Source organism: Crocodylus siamensis, chromosome 1 (genome assembly GCF_052110815.1).
Source record: "Crocodylus siamensis isolate JL-2025a chromosome 1, ASM5211081v1, whole genome shotgun sequence".
Classification (NCBI taxonomy): Eukaryota; Metazoa; Chordata; order Crocodylia; family Crocodylidae; genus Crocodylus; species Crocodylus siamensis.
The window spans coordinates 44040061-44064782 of record NC_143395.1 but is presented as its reverse complement, the minus strand read 5'-3'; the positions used below and the strand labels follow the sequence as shown (position 1 = coordinate 44064782).

The 24722-nt window shown below is 42.2% G+C and overlaps 1 protein-coding gene across 1 annotated transcript in view; it reads right to left on the bottom strand.

Moving 5' to 3' along the window:
- The window catches only part of LOC149872764 (uncharacterized), a 34906-nt gene extending 12008 nt beyond the window's left edge, over positions 1 to 22898 (bottom strand). Inside the window, exons 1-4 of the mRNA XM_090040133.1 lie at positions 22845 to 22898; positions 22189 to 22395; positions 17022 to 17273; positions 8556 to 8651 (exon numbers count right to left, since the gene is read on the bottom strand). Coding sequence (XP_089896259.1) covers positions 8556 to 8651; positions 17022 to 17273; positions 22189 to 22395; positions 22845 to 22898 — 609 coding nt within the window. The remainder of the gene's footprint in view (positions 1 to 8555; positions 8652 to 17021; positions 17274 to 22188; positions 22396 to 22844) is intronic.
- Positions 22899 to 24722: the final 1824 nt, after the last annotated feature.

Below are 24722 nucleotides of genomic sequence, written 5' to 3'. Positions count from 1 at the left end.
GACTCATCTGAAACATACCATCTAGCCAACAAGATTCTGCAAGGAGGACTACAGATAAAGAGACTGAATTAGAGAACTATGTGGAAGAGGACATAAGGTATTCTGAACCAACACAAACTGAGAAAGGAGAGTTGATATTCAGAGCTAGCAGAATTATAAATTAGGCATAAAAACTAAGTGAGACCTGCTAGCACTGAAACAGAACTTTAACCTTCATCCTTTTTTTTTAATCTGGGTATGGTATTTAGATATGTTTGCTGTTCAGGTGAAGCATGTGAAGACAGCCATTAGACCTCTACAAATTGCCTGTTCTGGAAGGTACTTGGTGAAGGAGTGGAGCCCTCATAGGGGGCGTGTCTACACATGCATTTACACCAGCTTAAATTTACTGAGCAGCAAGTGGGAATAAGCTGGCATCTACACATGCAGGCATTAAAACACATTTACACTGTGTGTGGACTGCCTTGGGGTTAAAGTTAGTCCCAGGCCAGTCCACACACACAGTGTTACTTTGTAGTAAAGTGTTTACATGTGTATTACTGTGCAGTAACTAATTGAGCGCAAATTTGATACCTGCATGATGCAGGTATCAAATTTACACTCAAGTCAGCATTAGTCACCATATTACTGCACAGTGCAGGTATGCACATGTAAATGCATGCCTGTACTGCGTCATCATTTGGGTTACTGCACAGTAAATACGCATGTCAGATGTACCCAGTATGTGTCTGCTGGCTGGGGCCATCTTCAATAGCTCTCTCCCTAGGAGAAGATTGTCTCTTACTGTTACTTTCATTAAACTATATCATAGATCTTGGCTCTATGATTTGTTGATCAAGCTACCAAACAACCCAAGTGGTACTTGTTCAAGTACTAGTGGTAGTATGGCCATGGCAGCATGGAGTTCAACCCAAACTAGCTTTTTCAAGCAGCATAAAGTAGATGTATCAAATCAATTTATTTTTTTATTTTGGACGCACTTTTCAGAGCTGTAAATAAAATGCAAAGAGAATCAGACCCTGTAATTTCTAAAATTACCTCATTAAAATAAAATACTGAAAAAGCCAGTCTGATGTTACCAAATGCTTCATAGGTATTTTGATGAAGTATAATCAAATTCTTTACAGAAAACTTGAAGGCTGTCAAAATAATATTACATCCTATAATATTTATGTAATAGGCCCCTCAGTGTAGCCACTGCGAAACTTCTTTTATTGTCTGAAACAATTTTGAGTCAACAGTCTAAGCCATCTTTGAAGATGAATAAGGCATTCTGTATTCCATTTAAATTGTCTCCTCTGACTTCTGTGTCTTTGAACTGAACATTCAGTTACTTTGCTTCTTTAATTGACAGGGAGAGGGTGACAACTGAAGTATGGAGAAGGGAAATTTATCATATTTTGTAAAAAGGTTATACTTTTCTGATGTAACCAATACTCAGATGAATAAAAATAAATTGTTGATGTCTAAATCTGACATTTTAATCCATTGGTATAACTGTATCAAGACTTTTCCCTGGAAGACCAAGACTAACTGGAGATGAGGATTTGTCTATTTTGATTGTGATTAATTTTGCTCTCTATTTTATTTATATCTAAACAATGTGAATGAAAGGCAGAGGGATGAAAACCCAAGGTAGTTCATAGAGCAATCATATGGCAGCATATATGGATAGTGATGCTCCCCAAGTGCTGTAGCATTTCATATACAAACATAAATGTGTCATTTACCTTAATGCATTTCTTGTGTTTTAGGTACATCTGGTAAATGTCTGCATTTCACATGTTCCAAAATGATTTTTTCAGTCTCTTTTCTAAATGTGACTATATTATTTGTTGTTACACAGTAATATTTGAATAAATATTATAATTGTTAGACAGGGAAATAGGAAAGGGCTCTAGTCAAATGCCCGTCTCTTTCTGAAATCCCTTTAAATTCCTTTGAAAAATCTTAGCTCTAATTATTATGTAGTGATGTCTGTGAATTGTTAAATCCTATATAAATCCAGGACATTTGCAGGCCTAAGATAAAGGTAAAGAAAATAATTTAACTGTGAAAATTAACTTGACATGTCAGATGAAAGAATTAGGAATAATATTAAAGTCCAGACCATCTAATGATATTAAGGAGTCAATAAGCCCAAGGTTGTAACAGAGATGGAGCTAAAAGAGACAGCATATGCCAATTCAGTACAGAAGGGAAGGTTAGCTGATGCTGGTAATAGTCAGCACTGGAGAGAATCCATTGGGGGATGCACACTTGGAGCTGGAGAATAGGCTTAATGTTTTTTTTAACCTGAAACCTAGTTTCCTGGTCTGCAGAAGAACAGAAGATATTGCAAAGGTGATAGCATGGCAGAGAAATCTTGTTGTAAAAGAAAGGTGGGCATGTAGGCGGGTTAGTGTCAAGGCAGAAGCAATTGCCTTTGCTCTGGGAGGAAAAGTAGAAAATGGGAAATAAAAAAAAAGACGATCAATTAAGAAGACCTCAGGATCCAGTATAGTGAGTAAACTAAGTACACTACCATATTAACTTAAATCAAAGACAAAGTTTTTTTCCCTAATCATCATAGACTTGAGTACTTGCCCAGAGCAGGCAGAGGAAGAGAGTAGGCAATGGGGGAAGCAAGGGGTGGGGGCAGGATGTGTGGGGGCACAAGCACAGGCACAGGGAGGACAAAAGGTGGTAGGACATACGGCAGGGATCAGGTGGCAGGGACCAGGCATGGGGGCCCAAGGGACAGGGCATGTACAGGGTAGGTGGTAGGGGCCAGGCATGGGGGAACAGGCAAGGGCCCCACACAGGCAGGCACAGAGGCAAAGGAAGGGGGATAGTGGCAAGGAAGGCATGGTGGGGTGGCTGGGGTAAGAAGCAAGTGGTGGGGAGGCAGACAGGGGGCAGGCATCAGGGAGGGGACAGGCCACAGAGAGGTAGGGAAGTGGTGGGGACAAGCATCAGGGTACACGTTACAGGGCGCAAGTGGCAGGGGGAAGCACAAGTACAGCATGAGCAACTGATGGTGGGCAGGCAGGGAGCAAGGGGCAGGGGCCTGGCTGCCTGCCCCCCCACTTCTGCTTTCCCTGCTGCAGTAATAGGAGGCGAGGGGGATGCCCTCCTCTCCCCTTATAACTGGATTCTGTACATGGACAATTATTTTTAAAAACCTATAATTTTCCATGTATGAAATCTAATTATTGGGAGTCATCTTAAATTCAAAGTCATCTCGGATTTTGGTAGTTCTTTTGGAAATTGATGATATGAGGATTGGCTCTGAAAGTACAAGTCTCTATAGCAGTTGTTCATAATTTGTTTTAGACTCAAGGTACCCATCCTTAGATTTGAGGCTCCCCTCAGAAAATGCCAGGTCTTAGTTTTCACTCATTTTTTGATTATGAAAAAATAATAAAGCAGTCTTCTATTGCAAAGAACTAAGACAGACCACAGCAGTGTTAGAATTGCACAGCTTGCATCTTGCTCTTGATAAGAAAAGAACGGTGCCCAAGGTTTCTCCCTCTCCTCCTTACTCTTTCACATGCTGATTACAGAAACTGGAATTTAACTGCATAGCCTTGGGGAATGAACTGTTGATGAACTCTTGTGGTATTGAGCATGCTTAATTAGCTGTTGCATATTTACCTCTCCACCCCCCCTACTCAGATAACTAATTATACTATACATGCGATGTATGTGATGATGTAGTTACATGTATGTTTGTATGAAACGGAAGTAAGCTGCAAGAACTTCTGTGTCTGCGCATGCGCCCAGGAGATTTGAGAAGATAAATACCACTTGCAAACACAGTCAAGGCCGGAGGCTGATTTGAGCTGAGCTCCCTTCTCTGGCCTTGCTTGCAAGCAAATAGACCCTTAAGTGCCAACTGATGTCTGTGATCTCTGCGCGCCTCCAGGGAACGAACCACTGTTTGTGCAACAGCAGGGCAGAATGTTTTTAACACTGTGTATTCCTGTTAGAAATCTCAGGGTTTATCATGTGAACCATGTTGGCATACCTGATACTGCTAAAACTGAGAATAACTGCTCTATAGGTAATGATCCAGATCCTGTAGCATTAGAATATTTTTTCAACTTCTTACACTACTTAATTACAGCTACTTACAAACTTACACTAAAAAAGTGCATTGTTTTTAATACATACCTTCTATATTTGGATGCAAGTTATGTAAATATTTATCCAAGCTTAAGGAAATTTTATCTGAATTAAGTCTCAGATGGTAAAGAATCAACTTAAGCTAAATCAAAATAAGATCATTTTATTCTTCAGTAAGAATTTCCAACCACAGACTTGCTTTGAAATAATAAAGGCAAAAATAAAATGAATTAAAACTGATTTAGCTATTTTGGTATGTGTTAGTCTAGTTGTGGCAAGATTATAAAGCTTGAAAGTTAAAAATACATTTAATTGCAAATTAACTTTCTGAGATTATAAGTTTAAAAATGTAAGCTGGTCAACTATAAATTAAAAGATATTTTGTGTTTATTTCATATTTGAAAAGAGGGACACGGTGAAAGAACTTTTCTTGTTTGTCCAACTGATTATCTGTCATTAAATCTGAAGGCTGGTATTGAAAATTTGTATTTTGATCTGACTGATGAGACTTTCAAAATCAAATGAGCGTTTCAAACAATTTTGGAGCAATCAGCTCTGAAGAATAGAGGAGCAGAGAGGGAAAATTGAATCAAGCAGTGACATCCTACTCAGTAGTGGCAATGACACCATGAATGGAAAAGACATTAAGTATAGAAATTAAACGCAATTAAACAGTATAGAAATTAAACACAACCCTGCAGATTGATAAAAGACAGAAGTGTTGCCTGAGACAAAAAATGCTCTCAAATTGAATTAATTTAGAGAAAGATGTTTCCATCTGTAACTGACTGGTCTTGGTCAGGAATGCGAAGGTCATCAACAAAAGAACAGAGAGGTGTAATACTGCTTCCCAGATCATTAATAAGGGGAAGATTCTAGCCCATTGGAACTTTGGTAAGGATCTACTGGATCATTGAATACTTTTAGGTGATTTGGGATTTAAACTTAATTGCTGAACAACAAGAAAGATTTCTACACCTCCCTGCCTTGCTGCCATCAGGCACCACCAGGGAAGGAATCCTGCCATATCTGCACATCAAAGAGCAACTCACAAAGATACTCTCATGGACCCAGAGGAACAGACTTCCACCTTCAGTTTCCTCTGTGCAAAAATGAAGTGTATCTTCTACCTGTGGGGACTTTTTACCATCTTTAATTCTCCATGAGCCTGAGGAAGTGTGTGTGCACACAAAAGCTTGCAGAAAAAGATTTTTTTTGTGTGTGTGATTTCTTAGTTGGTCTAATAAAAGATATCATCTCTGAACTAAGAGTTTTAAAGTTTTGCATTTCTTTTTGGGGTCATTTGAATACTTTATGTCTTTTCTCTGTACCAAATCCTGCTGACCAAAGCCTACAAGCTTTTGTCAAGGGGAACAGTAACTGGTGCTCAACAGGAGCTTTGCCAGAGTAAATCCTGTAAAAAAAATGAGATTGGGTACTGACTGAATCTAAAAATCAACAGAAGTAGGGTAACAGTCTTGAATAGATACTAGACCCCATGATTGTTGGATATTATCTGGGGTCAAAGATAATAGTCTTCCTTGTTTGCTAAGGAGGAGTGACTTCTTGCCATACCAACTACTTCTTCGTTATATCCCTCCAGAGGTGGTCAACCTGCTTGCCCCTCAACAGCAGGGAGGATGTCAACTGTTAAGGCTGTTCTGAAGGTGCTGAAGGACTTGTACAGAGACGTTTTTGGTGTTTCTAAATGTTTCTTTACAGAAACCTTTATGCTGATGTCAATTTTGCATATTATTATCTGACCTTTCCCCTGCTCTTCCTGTTGAGGGGTACACAGACTGACCACCTCTGGAGGGATATAGAAAAGAAGCAGTTGCTATGACAATGAGTCAGTCCTCCTTAGCAAACACGGAAGACTGTTTCTGTTGATAAAACATTCTGGCTCCCAGTCACTGTATTACCCAGACAGTTCAGCCATGGTTAAGATGAATATCAATGATAATGTCACAGAAACTACTAAGCTATCGCACCAATTAATATACTCTTTAAAACAACATCTCTGATTAGGAAAGATCAAAGAAAATAACAGAACCATTTTCTGTCAAAAAATGTAGTCCCATCAAAATGAAAATGCACAAAGAAAGTTCTAACAATTTCTTCTGTTAATATTTTCAGAAGAAAAAGTTTCAATATTTTCATTTAGAAATGACTCATTTTGAAATTGTTTTGCATTTTATACATGATAAAATAAACAACAAAAATTGAAACAACACATTTAAACTTGTTGAAATTTTCTTGTGTGATAATTTTACATTTTCTAGTGGTATCCATCCTAGCTCAAACCAAGCCAAATCTTTAAATCAAGCAACAGAATATCCATTTTCCATCCTACTGTCTTTCTAATATATAAGACCAAGCATGTAATCAAACTGCTTAAAAATTACCAGTTTTAATAAAAATTGAATAATCTCTTATCTGTGCAATCTCTCATACATATAAATTAGAGAAATGATGTGCCTATTAGTTATGTTGAAAAATATTATTTCAAACAATGAAAATTTTAAAAAGTGCTTTCGGGTGAATGGGGTTACCAGATCCCAGGTTGAGGGTGTGTACAAACATTCAGGGAGGTTAGACTGAGCTAAAAATGGGTCCCTGATCTAAGGTAAGGAGACTTGAGAACCCAGTGTGAGTGAGATTGGGAGGGCAAGCAAAGTTCACAGGGAGGATGAGGGGGCAATCAGGGTCCATTAAAGGAATGAGGGGGCAAGTGGGGTCCACAGGGCAGATTTGGTGGATTGGGAGGACAAGTGGGGTCCATTGGGGGGCCAGGGGGATTAGGCTAGGATTGGAGTGGATGGGGGGGCAAGCTGGGTCTGTGGGGGAGGGGAATGGGAAAGCAAGTGGGGTATGTGGGGGAATCGGAGAAGTAAGCAGGAACCAAGATGGTTTAGTGAGATCAGGGGAGCTAACAGGGTCTGCAGGGGGATTTGGGGGAACAGAGGGCTCTCACCCACCCCCAGGACCAGGGAATATTTTTATTCCCCTGACCCCCCCCACCCTCAGATGAACAAACCCAATCCAGAGAACCTTGATCCCTACCCCTTGATCCCACCTTTGCTACCACCACAACTTACTTCAACCAGCTCCCAGCACCAGTGAATGCCAGTAAAACCAGTGCCAGGACCAGCTTACAGGATGGGGGGTTTGGCAGGCTTGGCAGGGACTGGCTGGTCCAAGGGGGATGGGGGGTTGTCTGTCTAGGGGAGGGCTAAAAGACCAGGGAGCTAAAAATATCCCAGTGCCAGGGGGACAGGTAGGGGAAGCACAGCCCCAGGGCTGGGGTCAGTGGCTGGGCTTTCCCAGCCCCGGAAGTGCACCGTGAACAGTGCAGAAGTTCAGTTAAATCAGGATCATCAGACCCAATCTCACCTAGACTACATCTGAGGTAAAGTTAACTTAGATCTGGTTAGCCATTTTAGACTGATCTAACCTTCCTGAACTTCTGTACAGTTTGTGCTTAGAGCCCTAGTTAGGTCAATCTAAGTGCAAGGCCTGTACCTGGGCAAACTAAGTTAGATTGGGTGGCCATTTTTAATGCAATTTAACCTCCTGCTAAACGCCCTGAATGTCCGTACCTAGCCCTAGAACAGTTGCTCTGCTGATGAAGAGCTCTGGCTGCATTAATCTAAGTGAGATGTTTTTAGACTCAACCTTATTCCTTCAGATTACCTGGATTTTACAACGTGTTCCTGGTCAACGAAACAGCATTTCAAGAACAAAGTAGTGACACAGTTGAGCCAAAGTTTCAAACATTTCAATTTCCATTTAAGCGCTTTAAAATAGACAAGTGCTCAGCACACAGCATCTTCATTTCTGATATATAGATTAGGTCTGTATCACCACTCTGATGTGCCAGCAGAGCTGCTGCAGAGTCTACCTGCCCATCACATCCACTCCACATGCCTCAATCCCCAAACTGAGGCAAATTAGCCACTTCAAAGTGGCAATGAGTATGCACCCAGCACTACTTCTATGCTCTGTCTCAGGCATGCCAGTCAGTATACCTGGCCTCATTTCCAGGATTTGTGTGCACAATGAGAATAAGTGAGATGGACCTGTTTCACAGTGACTGCCCTAGAGGTGGCATGGAGGCACTGTAAGCATGCCTTAAGACAGATTTTCAAGAGATCCAAACAATCCTGCTCTCTTTGAAAAAATACTTCTTATTTTGGCACGTAAATGGAAGCTCTTGCAGTAATCTGATCCCAACTATAGGGGCTGAGTCCTCAAATATCCGGTCCACAATACAGTGAGTTTTTATTCTATTATTATTAAATATTCTTATTTATTCTTAAATATTCATGCATTTGCACTTTTGCAAATTATTTCTACTTGGATGCTAGGGTAGAATTTATGACACATGGTTCACATAACACTTAACTAAGCATACTGATGATGCTTAACTTTCATCAGTTTTTACTTACTGTTATAACATGGTTTACTGTCTGGAATGGGTTGATTTTAGTTGACACTTCATCAGAGCCAATATCAGGTGTGTTTGTTTCTGAAATGATGGCTCCCTTAAAAATATAAGCACATAGAATGACCATCTTTATTTTCTAGGTACAGTTAATATAAAGGATGAGTAATTCTTTCTCACTCAAATCCATTTAAACAGTGTCCAGATGCATTACAGAATTTCACCAGGATGAATTCAAACAAACTGGTGTTTCCTTTCTTGTCTTTCCCTAATTGACCAAATGCATGTGTTTGAATTGTTGATAAGGTTAGATCAACAAAGAAAACTTGTAAAATATTAAGCTAAATGAAAAATTTAGTTGTTTAAACAAGGACTTGTCCTGTGACCAAGAAATAAAGCTTCCTTTAATATATTTTAATGCATCTATTCCCTTTCATCTCACTAAAAAAACAGGACCTTTTCCCACATTCCTCAAGAATATGCATTGTTCTGCTAATAGTGCCATCTTATGGTATCTAGAGAAAATACAACTATTAGTAGAAAAGAGCAGCGGATCATAAAAGAGGATTACTTCCCTTTCCCGTTCTTTATTTTACATTGACAACAAATAAAAAAAAAATTGCTAACATATTTTAAATCACTCCATAAAGTCTAAAGAACTATAATTCATGAGATCACAATGTAGGCTTTAAATAGAAACCCCTGGCTTCACACAGTAATTCTGCTTAAAAAATAAGATGCTGCTGCCACCACACAAGCAACGCAGACACAGAAGCAGCATAGGCTCCACAGAGTCCATCATCCTGATAATCCATTTAAATACACATCTGGGTCTGTGCCCCACCTGGCCACCTCTAATTAAACTACTGTACCTGAAATCCTGCCTCACAATGCCCCCCAACTATACAGTTGGTTCAATGAAAGGTGTAACCAAAAAACCTCATTTCTCATGTATTTCCTGGACCATCACAGCTACAATAACACGCAAACCTCCTAAATATATACATAAGAGTAGCATAGAACATATAGTAATGAGAAAGAGATGCTTCATTTTTCAGATAATCCTTTCCTGATTAAATATATACAGGTTTTGTTTTTCAAATTTTCAGTTTGTCAAAAATTTCTCTTCTTGCTGAAAAGAACAAGCAACCTTTATTCACGGGCTTTTCCTATGTAGTTATCCTATGGTAAATTCCTATACACGTTAATAGAAAATTCTAAACTTTGCACAGAATTTCTGTGCAATTCTACTTCAGGGATGTAACCGTATTTTCTTACATACTACACATACCCAGATAAGATACTCACCTTTTTCTGAGAAAGCAGGAGTAAGAAAAAATATTTTTCCAGAACTATGCTTGAATTTTTATTGCAGGGGATCCTGACACATGGCTGAATCCTGACTGGTGCTACTTGGGCAAAAGCTAAAGTGTTAACCCCTCTAGCAGCCAATGGTGAATTGATTGTAGCTGTTTGCTGCTAAGCCAAAAGGTGCTACTCCACCCCCAACCCCATAAGAGGTAACATCAGCTGCCTCCCTTGCTGAAGATGACAGCCATTTTATAACATTTCCATGCTCCCATTCCAGCATGGAAAATCATCTTCCTTGCTTAAGACAGGCACCCCAATTTTGGACGGCTGACTTTTGGAGAAAGGGTGTGTGTGATGTACAAATGAATACAGTTGTAATCTATTCAATTCAGCTGAGTATCTTTAAAAGGCAACTTCAAAAATTGTAATTGTTTGTATTAGTTCTCTTAAGATTTTGCTAAGAGTTAGAAGCAACCTAATGAAGGCAGCTTAATTTGCATACAGGAAACATTATTTATCCCAATTCAAAATGAATAAATGGTATTAATTCTAGCAAGAATAGAGTTTTAAAAATATCAGGTGAAGGACAAGATTTGGAGAAAATTGGTAAGGAATAGTAGCATCAATGAGCCAAATTCATTCCAAGATAACCCTGCTACAAACACACACACACACGTACAACCTTGTTACACCTTGTGCTGTGAACTGCACAAATATTGATCAGTGTAAATGCTAGCTTGGAGTTCAAAGCAGTCATACCTTTAGTCTAGAAACCTTCTCTGACTGTCCTCCACCTACACAGCTGTGAATTGCCACTAGAGGCCTGGTGAGCAGGGGCAGGACTAGGAACTGTAGCTGGCAGTTGCCACTAGAGAGCTGGTGAGCCAGAACAGGCATTTATCCCTGCTCTACAGGCATCCTGGGATACTGGAGGACTTCAATTTGGGTGGCACGACTGTGGAAAGTGGGTATACCTTAATGGAACAGGAGCTTGGTAGTGCAGATAAAAGATAAACCTGCCCTGGAGTGGCATAACTTTGAGCCACATAATGAGTATTTAAAACTGCTTTAAGGTGTAATGTGCAGGCAATTCATGGGTAAAGAGCTCCAGGAGCTGCCCAAAATTACCGTACAACAAAGGGCTCACATGCTGGGGACTTGTATGGCTCAAATGAATGGGAGGCACTGCTGAGCCCCCACCCCTGCAGGTATAGCAGTCCATGAAATATGCCTATGGCTTAGTATATATCTGAAGCTTGCACTAATGAAACTACTATAATCTTGTCTTTACCAAGGAAAACATTCTTTAAGGGAAACAAGAAAGTTTGGCTAAAATTACACTGGAGCTACTTTGGTGAATTAGTTCTAATAAATCTAGTAGAAGTCAGTAAGAAACACACTAGGTGAATCTACAAGTACTATTAATGCACCTGAGTAAACTCTGGTGCAATGTGTGCCAGTTTAATGCTCACGGGCACAGCACTTACACATGAGCTCGGGACCACAGCATATTGAGCTAAGGGAGAACAGTCCCAACTGGCAGGGGGCCATAGGTGGCAAGGTGAGGTTAATAGAGCTTAGCCCTGCCAAATGCAGGGCCACAGGCTGCTGCAGGGGGAATGGGCGGGCACATTCAGCTACCCTGTGCACTTGCAGCTAGGATCACAGCTGGTCCAGCTGCAGGCAGGTAAGTTTCTTTTAATCTGTTTTCTTTATTACTGCCTGGGCTTGGCGGGGGAGGGGATGGGAGATCCAGATCCCCACAGTGCAGGAAAGCGTGGGGTAGGGGAAGGGTGAATCATTCACCCCTGCCCCACTCTCTGCTGCACTGTGGGTCCCCCACAGTACATACAGCAGCGAGCCACCTGCCCACACCCCTGGACAAGCCACCAGGCTCCAATTGTCCCACGATCTGGCCCAGCCAGGGCATGGGACAACCAGAGCCCAGCTACTCCTCCAGAAGCATAGTGCCAGGCAGCCAAGAGGGTTAATTAGTTAACTCTGTTGTAGGATAGTACTGTCTAGGAGAAATACTATTCTATGGTGGATTTATCAGGTGTCACAAGGTATGTGCAGAAGGTGACCGGGGCTGGCTGGGACACAAGTATGCTACAGTGCAGGGGCTTCCTGCCAGCTAGCCCTGCACTGTACCACCCTTTTGCCCCAGCCAGCCCCTCTGCAGCATGGTCAGCCAGGACAGAGCAGCTCCAGGCTTGCACGGTGACTCCCTGGGCCCCTTACACAGGCAGAGAAAGAGAAAAAATTGGGGGGAGGGGCTAAGCATGCATGCGTGCATGTGCCCCACATCATGGGAAAGTCTGAGGGGGGAAGGGAAAGGGCCACAGAGGGGAGTGGTGTTGCTCGGCACTGTGCTGCACTGACCCTAGCCGCTGCACCAGCCCCAGCCCTGGCCCTAGCCCTGCCCCGAGTGCCTCTCTGCCCCAGCACCAGCTGCACACCAGGTGGGGGGACCCCAATCCAGGAGCTGGAGTGGAACCAGCCATGGTTGCACTGCTGGGCCAGAGGGGGCAGAGCCCCTGGGACCCCCATGCCCGCCCTGCCCCATGTCATCCCCAGAAAGAGCCTAGCAGCTCCTCTAGAGGCATGGCACTGGGCAGCTGGCGGGGTTGCATGTGGCCCCCTGATCTTTGCACAGGGCAAGGGCGGGCTGCAGATATGAGCTGGGCTCAGACCCTGTTTCCTGCCTGTGTGCCTTGCCACTGTCACTTTGAAAACAGTGGGCACCGCCTTGTGCCTTGCTGCCCAGCCTGCCCAGTGGCAAGACACAGATGGCAGCGCACACTGTTTTTGTGTGCAGTGGCGGCGGTGTGGTGTGGAGGCAGGGAGCAGAGGATGAGCCCATTTCATGGCTGTGACCTGCTCTTGACTCGTGCAAAGATCAGGGGGCCACATGCCCCCCGCCAACCTCCCCCAGCTGCCCGGTGCCATGCCTCTGGAAGAGCTGCCAGGCTCTTCCTAAGAACAATATGGGGTGGGGCAGGCACAAAGGTTGCAAGAGCCTTGTCCCCTCTAGCCCAGCAGTGCAGCTGTGGCTGGCCCCACTCCAGCCCTTGGATCTGGGTCCTCCTGGCTGGTGTGCGGCTGGGGCTGGGGCAGGATGGCAGGGGCCAGGGCCAGGGCTGAGGCTGGGGCTGGGGCTGGTATGGTGGCTGGGGCCAGGAGGCAGCCAGGGCTTGTGCTGTGCTGGTCAGTGCCACTCCCCCCACCCCCCATGGCCCTTTCTACTTCCCCCACAGAGTTTCCCATGGGGGGGAGGGGGCATGTACACTCATATGCACACATGCTCAGTCCCCCCCTCCTGATTCTTTTTCTTTCACTGCCTATGCAGAGGGCTCAGGGAATCACCATGGAAGCTCGGACCTGCTCTGTCCTGGCTGACCATGCTGCAGAGGGGCTGGCTGGGGCAAAAGGGTGGTACAGTGCAAGGCTAGTTGGCAGGCAACCCCTACACTCTAGCATCCTTGTGCACCAGCCAGCCCCAGTCACCGTTTGCACATGCCTTGTGGCACACTGAATAAATCCACCATAGGATAGTACTTGTCCCAGACAGTACTACCCTACAATGGAGTTAACTAGTTTACTCTGACCTAATAGCACCATATGTGTAGCTAATGACACTTTACTGTGGAGCTAATTAGTCAACTCCACAGTAAAAGCACACATAAATACACCCAATGTAAACAAATACAATTGCTTTCTTAAAGATTCTGCATTCATTCTGCTGCTTCTTTTTGAATTAGGCATTTAAGTTCAGAATATGTTTTAAGCATGCAAAAAATATGTCTGAAAATATATTGTAAAAAGAAGGAATATATCCTAAAATCCATGATATCATTTTATGAATACTCTTTTGTACCAGTATATTGACACTTGAGATGGTCCTAAACTGCCCAGTACAGTCTTGTTCCAATCATCTAGGATACTCAATAAGGAATTTTGACTTGGGTACACAAATTTGGTGAGATATTACTCTAAAATATAAAAACCTAATGTTTAATACTTTGTATAAGAAAAAGCAGTATGCATTAACAACTAAAGCCTTCTACCTCCAATACTGTTTGCATTCCAGACAAGTCTGCTTGGCCCAGTAACTAAAACACACATTTCAGAGCGGAGAGTTTTTATCTTGGCTCTTAGATGTTAAAAAGTGAATAGAAAGTAACTGCTTATCAAAGCCTGTTGTTCAAATTTCCATCATAATACAGAAACTAAGGTCAGCTTATTAATAGTTCAGAATAATACCCTCCTCTACTGATACATACAGGAATGACCATGAGCTGTCATGAGGGACAGATCAGGACAAATTATTTTGATAAAACAAACCAAGACTAGAAGTACTTCTTCAATAAAGAATTACCAGCTGCAAATCAGCAATTGGAGTAGAAGCTCCATTAGTGTGTGTGCTGCAAATGGATTTACCTTGAATTCAGATGGAAAATAGAAAATATTGAATGATGTTTCATCTATGCCTTCTCTGGGTACTAATGGTCCACCTTATGTGTTCCTTCATAACAACTGTAACTCAAGGATGCTCACAATCAAATTGCCATCAATCACGTCATTATCTATTTTGAGGGCAAAGGTAACACTTCTGTTCCTTTTTCAGCTATATTACTAAGCATATGGTGGTACACTGAGGTTGAGTTCCATACAAAACCTTAAAACAAACTAGCTTCAAGGAATTTCTTTTCAGGATCTTTCAAAATAATTATATGGTAAATGTTCAAGTAATGAAATGCACCTCATCATTTTCTTCATATGGAGACGAGCCCTTTTCACCAGAAATGTTAATACCAAGGCACCCCATTTGACTGCACACAGTCATGCTTAGCTGGAAGAGAATTGTAATTAATAAGTAGCCTTGTTAATCAAATAGCAGCCAATTAAATACACCAGCAATAGCATATAAGTTCCCATTCAAAATGAACTCATTACTATTCAGTTCAACAGAAAGACAAATGACATACTACCACAAGTAAGTATAGCTTCTCTAAAGCACAGTGTAACACACAATTTCCAAAACTACAATTTAAAGCCATGCCAGGCCAATTTGGAATCAGCACAGTTTATCATATAGGTTTGATTTTGCAACTCTTCCTCATACTGAGAAGGAAGCCTTACTCTGTGATTAGTTCCATTTTTTTAAGAGGACTAATTGTAGAGGAGATACTACTCTGTGGGTGAAACCCTGGCCCTTATGGAAGTCAGTAGGAAGACTCCCACTGATTTCTATAGGGCAAGGATATAATGAAGTAATCTGGCCTGCAATTCACAGTGCTAAGAACATCAAGTATTCAATTCCAGAAAACAACAGGTGACAAAATTATTTCTTTCACATAAACCAATGGTTTATTGAATGTTTGCCTTGGCAACACAGTAGGGATACATGTGCATCAGCAGCTAAATGGCAATGGCTTTTTTTACAGAAGGATACACTCATTTTGTGTTGAAATGTCCTGCAAGTACTTGTGCCCAAAGTAACCTTTTGTAGGTTAGGTAATTGAAGCTCATCAGTATAAGCATATTTAGGTATGTTATTCTAACCTTAACTTTTCATTTGAAATTGGTATTTTTTCAAGCTCTTGGTTCATTAGATTGTAAAAGCTTTTTTAAAAAATCATGGAAATACACAATGAAGTCTAACTTATTCTTAGCTCATTGTTATGTGCCTAGACATTTTAGTATATCTGGCCAATAGCATACAGCTTCAACAATGCAGGCCAGAGGGAAATATTTTAGCTTGTGAAATTAAGAATTATTTTTACCATTTTGCTTGATGGCTTGATTTTTACCATTTTTGATTCATAAATGTGCTGATATTTAAAAAGCATACACATTGACGTAAGCAGTCCCACTGAATAACGTAAGCAGCATTCTTCTTGTTAGTAGCCAAGATGGTCTTGCTTTTGTTGCCTTGGCTCATACCTCTAAGTCTATTTGAACATGGAATCTTTTAAGTTTTACATTACTGATATTTCAATGCAGCCATGTTTTCAAAACACTCAGTAAGTTACAGTTACAGTTCATATGTGTACCTGTTAGATTTATAATCTTTAGAAAAAGAGAAAGCATGAAAATTCTTTATTACTCTACACAAGTAGATCTCTGCCTTCTTTAATATGGAAACCAACTATGCAAACAGCATTTATTCTTATTATGAATAACTTTATTCACATGAACAGTCTGCTGAGTTCAGCAGGATCAGCTGTGTGAGCTATCTATGTGAACAAGAACTCACCAGACCACAGAAGTCAGCAATCATTTGAGATGAGATCATAGCATGGCTTGACCTAGGTTTCAAATCAGGTGAGGAAGCCACACCCATACACTTCTGAGTAGCTCTGTGGATTCAGGCCTAATGAGAACACTGTCTCTCTGCTGTTATCCCCTCCTTCAGTACATGGGTAGGGAGCACAAGTGCAGAGACATCATTATGGGGAAGACTGAATTTCCTACTAGTATGAATCAGTGCCAGATTGCCCTTTGGAGCAGCTCCAACGTGTATTTCCTTCTGGGGCAACTCCAGGATAGGCGCACATGACCACCAAGAGCAGTGGCAAGGCCATAGTTTAGACTCCATATTGTGTCTTCTTCCATCTATTCAGGACCCAGTCTTCCAGTCCTCACTAATGAGGAAGTCCTTGTCCCTCTCAGAATTCCCACTGATTCCCTAATAATTTCCAACTGATTTCTCATTCCAAAAATAAGGCCCATTCACATAGGTAAGGTTTTATAATGTGATGTCCATAGTTGTCAGTCATTAAGGGCAATATTTTTGCAAGTCATGGCTGATTTTGAATGCCCAATTTGAGATAAATATGGGTAACATTCAAAGATGCTGGGCACCCATAGCTCCCATGCACATCAATAACACTTGTGAGCAACCAGCATTTCTGAACAATCAGTCCCAAAGCATCTCTGCTAGGCATCAAAGCTGGTGGCTGGTTTAGAAAATGTGGTTAGTACTGTGGTTCCAACGTGAACAGAAACTGACCCCAAATAGCATTTCAGTCAAATATATTTTTTATTTGTATGTCTCTTTCTGAAAGAGGTCATGCATTAATTCAAAGTTTCTCATGTAAACCAACATTCATAGCACTAGGTAGGAATTAGCCACTTCTTTATGATCGTGCATTACCTTCAATGGGGGCGGTCTCACATCTGCAATTCTTGGAACCTGCTCTTTTGTTTCTTGTGGAAATGTGTTGTTCCCTGTCAGAAAATTCTCCGTTGTTGTTGCAGAAATCTGTGGTATATCGTTAGTCCCAGGAACGGTTTTAAATTTTGTGGTTGCTTTGTGCTTTTCCTGAAGAACTATTCTAGTGAGTCTTTGATCTCTAACAGTATCATCAGAATCAAAAAGACTTCCAGAAAACTTGGAAATGGGCTCCTGTTTGTTAAAGAGAAAAAAAGACAAAGCTACAGAAGTCTAAATACCTAAGTACTGTCTAGACATTACATGGGCTACGATTAGAGTTATTCTCTATCACATCAGCATAGATCAGGTAATTCCAGGGAAGGCACTGTACCTTAAGGTTCAATGCTCCACACATATTGCCCCTGAAGTTACTTCTCTGGAAAAATCTTCCATTTCTCAAGGTTCTGTTTAATGTTGTGTTATTCTCAAAAGACCAAGGAATTACTTTTATAAAATGATAACGCTTGTTTATTCAGAGAGCCTTCTTAGCCTGCTGATCAGCTAATCCCCCCGGTAAATATGCAAGTAAGGGAAGGAGCTAGGTAAAGTAAAGGTGGGTAGAGGGTGGCTGAACCTTCCATGCAGAGGTGTAGGGAGCCCTTTCAGCCCCCAAAGCTGGGTAGGGGGAGGAGGGAATTGCGATGAACACAAGAAAGTGGGGATTGGGGGAAGTGAAGTCTTACTGCTCGGGGCTCTCTTCACTTGCAGGGAAGCTATGGCAGTCCAGCTGCTGCAAAAAAGTCATCAGGGTGGGTTTTCTGGGGGCCTTCCTGATGCCCTGTTCTCTCCCCCCACCCAACCCACCCCAAGCCTCTGATCACAAGGCTGCCTGGAAGGTGGTGCCTCCCATGGCAAAACCTTGGGGGGTTGCAGGGCACCATTCCACCCCTGCCCTCAGATATACTTCTGGGTGCAGGACTGTGCCTGCCCAGCTCCTATGGCAGGGCAGGAGCAGCATAGATCAGTACGTCCATGGCAAAAGCACCTGGGCTAGGGACAGACATTCAAAAAGCCTGAGCCTGAATTGATTCAGTCTTTGCAGGTTAGTCTAACTTGGCTAGGTTAACTCAGTTTTGCAACCAGACAAATATCGCAGAAATGCAGGCACATGCCTGTAGTGGTTCAGGCTAGAAGCCGGGGGTTCTAAAGCAGCCCTCCCTTCCTTCCACAGCACTGAGCTGAGGGTGGGGCATGGCTAGGCCCTGGCAGGTTGCTCTAATTAGCCCAGCAGGGAATTGATAACAGTGTTTATCACCCCTAACTCAGTGTTTATCACCCATTATAAAACAACAGGAGGATATTACCAGCTACCTGTTGACTCTGCCTGTTAATTCAGCCCAGACCATAGTCAGCATGTGGTCAGCTAGCTAACCTCAGCAAGGCAGAGTGGAGGGGGGAATTTCTGCTTAACAGGGAGTGGTGATGGGGAGCAGCCTGCTACTCTCTGGAGCTGCAGCCAGGGAGCAGAAGGGGGAGGCCAGCCCTGCTGTGAAGCAGAGTCCTGCCCAGTCCAGAGAGCATGGTGGGATACTGGGGGAGTCTGGTTTATCTTTAACCAGCCAGAGGCCTGGGACAGACATTGCATAAACCCGTTTGACCCAAATCAGTTTAGTCTGATACTACATTCAACCAGATTTATCTCAAACTGGTTCCAGCCATTTTCAAACTGGTTTCTGTGAACTGAACATCTGTTCTGTTACAGGGTTAAACCAGTTTCTGATCACTTAAACTGGTTTATGTGTAATGTCTGTCCCTAGCCCTGGGGAGAGGGGGCGTTACTAGCACCCCCGCTAAGTTAGCCCCTGGTTCTGCTCACCTGTCCTCACTTTACAACTTATATGTGTTCTGAACATGTGGAAATTGCTCACAAAGGCAAGGTAGCCTCAGACTGGTCTGCCTGTTACACAGAGTCTCTTTTGCAGATAGCTGGAATTTTAGTACCATTGTGCAGATGGTGTTGTGCTGCCTGGAAGTGTGGAGGGGACAAAGGAGCCACATTCATGGTACAGAGGAACAATGCCTCCATGCAGGTCTACATCTTCTGTAGATTCCCAGAGATCTGTGAAGTCACCTTGGGCTCTGTATGAAGGAAATGGTTCAGCTCATTGCTTTTTAGCTCAACCCAGAAGAGGTTGTAAAGAAGACACAGTAAACCATTCAAAAAAAACATATCCAACAAGTAATTCAATCCTTAGAAAAGTCTTGTTTCCAAGAATACCGCAGGATTCCTATCCTTCACAGATCTTCTCTAGCTTTCAAAATTTAACTTAGCTCTCCTCTTCAAATTTGGTATGTGTTACATAGTTAATTGACTACTGAAGATGTGGATAAGATCTTCATACCACATCCTGACATTTTTAGGTAAAAGTGAAATTGTGTAACAAATCTATTCAGGAAATATATAGGTATGTACAGTTGGTCTTACACGGGGAGTGCCAAGATATAGTTACCCTTTATATAGCAAAATTCAACATTTTTCATGAATATTTCACCTAAAAATGGATGATACAATATAGCCCCTACCAAGGAGGAATACTCTGCTCTGGTCTGGACCTGCAGAGAGCAATCCAGGAAAGCCAAGGCTGCAATGGAACTCCAGCTAGCTACAAATATCAAGGACAATAAAAAGTCCTTTTTTAGATATGTAGGGAGCTGGAGGAAAAGTAAGGGCAACGTTGGACCCCTGCTAAACTAGATGGGGCAACTGACAACTGACACCCAGGAAAAAGCAAACTTGCTAAACGGGTACTTTCCGTCAGTTTTTCAGCAGTCCCATGGGATGGCCCTGCCCACTGTGGGTCAGGGAGGCCCGGATGAAGGAGATTCCTTGCGCTCCATCAAAGCTGACCTCGTGAAGGAACACCTTGACAGGCTGGATACCTTCAAGTCAGCTGGCCCTGATGGGTTACACCCAAGGATACTCAGGGAGCTGGCGAGCATCATAGCACAGCCCCTGGCATAGATCTTCAAGAGCTCTTGGTGCTCTGGTGAAGTGCCCAATGATTGCAAGAGGGCCAATGTGGTACCTATCTTCAAGAAAGGGAGGAAAGTAGATTTGGCTAACTACAGGCCCATCAGCCTGACCTCTATCCTGGGGAAGGTCCTGGAGAAGATTATTAAAGAGGCCATCCTTAACAGACTAGCTGAAGGCAATATCCTGAGGGATACCCAGCATGGGTTTGTTGCGGGTAGGTCTTGCCTGACCAATCTCATTTCCTTTTATGACCAGGTGACCTATCACCTGGACAAGGGGGAAGAGATTGACATTGTATATCTTGACTTAAAAAAAGCCTTCGATCTGGTATCCCACGATCATCCCTTGGCTAAACTGGCTAACTGCGGCCTTGACCTCACCACGATCTGTTGGCTAGGGCATTGACTTCGTGGTAGGACCCAGAGGGTGGTGGTTCAATGGAAGCCAATCGTTTTGGTGCACTGTAACCAGTGGGGTCCCTCAAGGCTCTGTTCTAGGGCCTATACTATTTAGCATCTTCATCAATGATGTGGACATTGGTGTCACAAGTGGACTGGCCAAGTTTGCCGACAACACCAAACTCTGGGGTAAACCATCCACAACTTAGGACAGGAGGGTGATCCAGGTGGATCTTGACAGGCTCAGGAAATGGGCAGACAAGAACCTGATGGTGTTCAACACCGAAAAATGCAAGGTTCTTTTTTCGGAGTAAAAACCTGCAGCATGCTTATAGGCTCAGTAGTGCTATGCTGGTTAGCACTAAAGATGAAAGGGACTTGGGGGTCATGATTGACCACATTAATGAGCCTTCAGTGTGATGCTGCAGCTACTAAAGCGAACAAAATGCTGGCTTGCATCCATAGATGCTTCTCAAGTAAATCCCGGGATGTCATTCTCCCATTGTACTCGGCCTTGGCGAGGCCACAGCTGGAGTACTGTGTTCAGTTTTGGGCTCCATAATTCAAAAGGGATGAGGAGAAGCTTGAGAGGGTGCAGAGAAGAGCCACACGCATTATCAGAGGTCAGGAAAACAGACCTTAGAACGAGAGGCTGAGAGCCATGGGGTTCTTCAGCCTGGAAAAACACAAGGTCAGGGGTGATCTCGTGGCCACCTACAAGTTTATCAGGGGTCCTCATCAGGATCTAGGGGAACATCTGTTCACCAGAGGCCCCCAAGGGATGACAAGATCGAACAGTCACAAACTCTGCCGAGATTGATTCAGGCTGGAAATAAGAATGAACTTCTTCACTGTCCAAGCCCCCAAGTTTTGGAATAGACTCCCACCGGAGGTAGTTCAAGCACCCACTTTGAACACCTTCAAGACATATTTGGATGCTTATCTTGCTGGGATCCTATGATCCCTGCTGACTTTCTGCCCCTGGGGCAGGGGGCTGAACTCGATGATCCTCTGCGGTTCCTTCCAGCCCAAATGTCTATGAAATCTATAAAATCTATGAAACATAGACTTCCTGCCAACACCTGGTAAAAGGTGTTACTATATACTGAATTGACTACTGCTTCCACCACAAGAGGGGAAAGACTATAAGAGACTCAGGTTTTATTCTGGTGAGAATATGGGAGCATGACCTGACTGGAGGCGTAAGCCACAACCTGAATAACAGTTGTTCAAAAGAAGAGAGATCTAGAGAAGCCACAACATCTAGGTTTCTTCAGTGCTCCAGAGCTGACTATGCCATCCTGTTCCCAAGTTGTCTGAATCTATTAATGTTCAATGCAGAGCTGGGCTTAACTTAGGGAGGATTTCTGGAGAAAAGCAGAATATTTGACTATTTTATTGCTCATTGTTGGCCAAGTTTTCATCTTTATATGTGGGTTTGATTCTATTCCCAAGTAATTTTGTTTCAGACACTTGTTAAGGCCCCTGGAATATGCTTAAGAATATTTTGAGCTAAATCAATAAATAAAATGAAGGGGGTCCATCTCCACCACCACAAAACATAAAAAAGGAAATCAAAACAATGTGTGTTATCACAGAAGCCAGTCCAGTTGAAGAAGTACAGGTTATTTCTAACCAGAAGTAACAAGATGATCATCCTATCAAAAAAAAAAAAATCTAACAGGTCAAACATTTTGTAGTTTTTCTTAAATATTACACTTCCCTGGCTACTTACATCTTCATCTGGATCCTCCAATTCTTCTGCTTCTTGCTCAGGACTGACCCTCCCTTCCTTCCATTTTTCATTGTCTGAGCTGAATTTGTACAGATTGCCACCATGAAAACTTTCCTTTCCCCTTAATGAAGTCCAGCGAGAGCTCTGAGAACTCCAATTGCGACCACCATAGAGTTTAGGAGACTTGGGAAGCCATTTAATAGAATACTGTAAAGAAAAATAAGACAAGATAATGGGCAATGAATAGATTTTTTTAAATGTTAATATCCATATAACAAGGAGATAATCCGGCAAGTATTATGGAGCACTTTAACACAGTGTACACAAGAGCTTTTACACTTAACATGTCTTTATGCCAAGAGAGACACTTTCTCAGTCAACGGGCTCTACTGGTAATATGGGGCATGATCAAAAGGTAATCAAAATTAATAAAAAGTTTTCCATTAAGTTCAACTGGGATTGAATCAGCCCCAAAGTCAGAAGAGCTAACTGCTGACAGTAAGCAAAGTATAAATTACAAAATTATTTGTAATAGCACTATCTACTGGCCTCTCTAAATACATATGCTAGCTAGTCTATTAAGAACAAAGACCAAGATGAAAAGGTTACCAGTAGTTTTCAGCTTCTCTTCTATCTTTTAATTAAGAATCACAAACGGTCAATTCTTCATTTTCACCTCCCTTTGAATACGTTATTTGAGAAGCACCCATTATAAGATAAAATGTTAGATTAACCTTTTAAAAGAGCACTGATTTCCAAAGCATGGTGAAAAATTTTAAGCATAAAAAAGTAAATCTGTAAACTCTGCACCCTACTAAAATTAACCCACTTTTCATAACACAGAGAAAGTATTACTGATTTACTCCACTTAAAAGTCACTGAAAAATCCTAACCTCTCCCTCCTATACATAAAATAGATTTCATAGACATTAGTGCTGGAAGGGACCTTGCAAGATCAAAGGGCAGGAAGTCAGCTGGGGTCAGATGACCTCAGCAAGATAATCATCCAAACACTTCTTGAATGTGTTGAGAGTAGGTGCTTGCCATTTCTGAGCTGAGTCTATTCCAGACTCCAGAGACTCAGATGGTAAAGAAGTTTTTTCTTATGTCCAATCTAAGATGGTCTTCCAGCAGTTTGTGATCATTTGACCTTGTCTTCCCTTGGGGTGCCCTGAACAGACATTCTCCCAGACTGTGATGCACACCACTTACAGGCTGCCACCAAGTCCCCTCTGAGCCTACACTTCTCCAAACTGAAAAGTCCCATGCCTCTCAGCCTCTCCTCATAAGGCCTGCTCTCTTGACCTCTGATCATGCATGTAGCTTTCCTCTGGACTCTCTCAAGCTTTTCCACATCTTTTTTAAAGTGTGGAGCCCAGAATTGGATGCAGTACTTCAGATGCAGCCTCATCAAGGCTGAGTAAAGCAGGAAGATGACATCTTGGGTCTTGTTTGAGATGCATCAGTAGATGCAAGCCAAGATTTTATTTACTTGGCCAGATGTGGCATTGCATTGGTGGCTCATATTCATCTTGTAGTCAGTCATGATCCCCAAGTCTCTTTCAGTCATGGTGCTAGTGAGTGTAGCCTATAGGTATGATGTGGGTTCTTTCTCCTGAGGTGGACCACCTTACATTTCTCTGTGTTGAATGTCATCAGGTGTTGGTCCGCCCACCTTGCAAGGCTGTCCAGGTCAGCCTGAATCCGCAGTCTGTCTTCTAGAGTGACAGTGCTTCCCCATTTCAGAACTTTTTACCATTTTACAAGATGGGTATTCTAGAAAATATGCACTTTAAAATGAGTGGAAGCCGTTACAGATCAACAAATAGATACATGCTCTCTTTGAACTAACTCAAGAGTCCTGAAATAATGAGGAGCCTGAAAAAGAAGTGGAAGGTCAGGAAGTTAGTGATGGGTTGGCATCAAGACATTTAATGAGCACTTCCATAGTGTCTTCTATCTGAGCATCTCAAAAGCATGTTAATCCAAATTAAAGACAAATAATTACTGTAATTCATACAGGCAAAGTTCTGTGTTTTTTAAAGGATAGGGATAATACCTTTTATTGGAATAACTGCATAGACAAGCTTTTTTGGGCACAAGGTATCTTTCCAGTTCATCAGTATATTTCTGTTTTACAGATGGGACAATAGGCACAAAGACATTAGAAGTCTGGCATGTTCTTATAAGAAGCTTACATCACATTAATACTTCAATTTTCTTGCTCTTAAAATAGTTTATCATCTAAATCTACCAGAGGGAATACAGGAAATCCCCACGTTAAAATCTTCACTATAGGTAGATTTTGTAAAATTTCACTAAGTTAATTTTTTTTTAAATATCAAAATATTCTAAAGTGAGAGACAACATTTGGATATCCAACATTTGAAAGGCTTCTGATTTTCAGAGGTATAGGTGCATAGCATTTTCTGAAAGGTGGTACATGATATGCCATTGCAGTAAGGACAGTCCAGAACTGAAGGGAAGCACAACCACTCTGAATTTCTATTGAATATCTTGTTCTGAATCTGCAC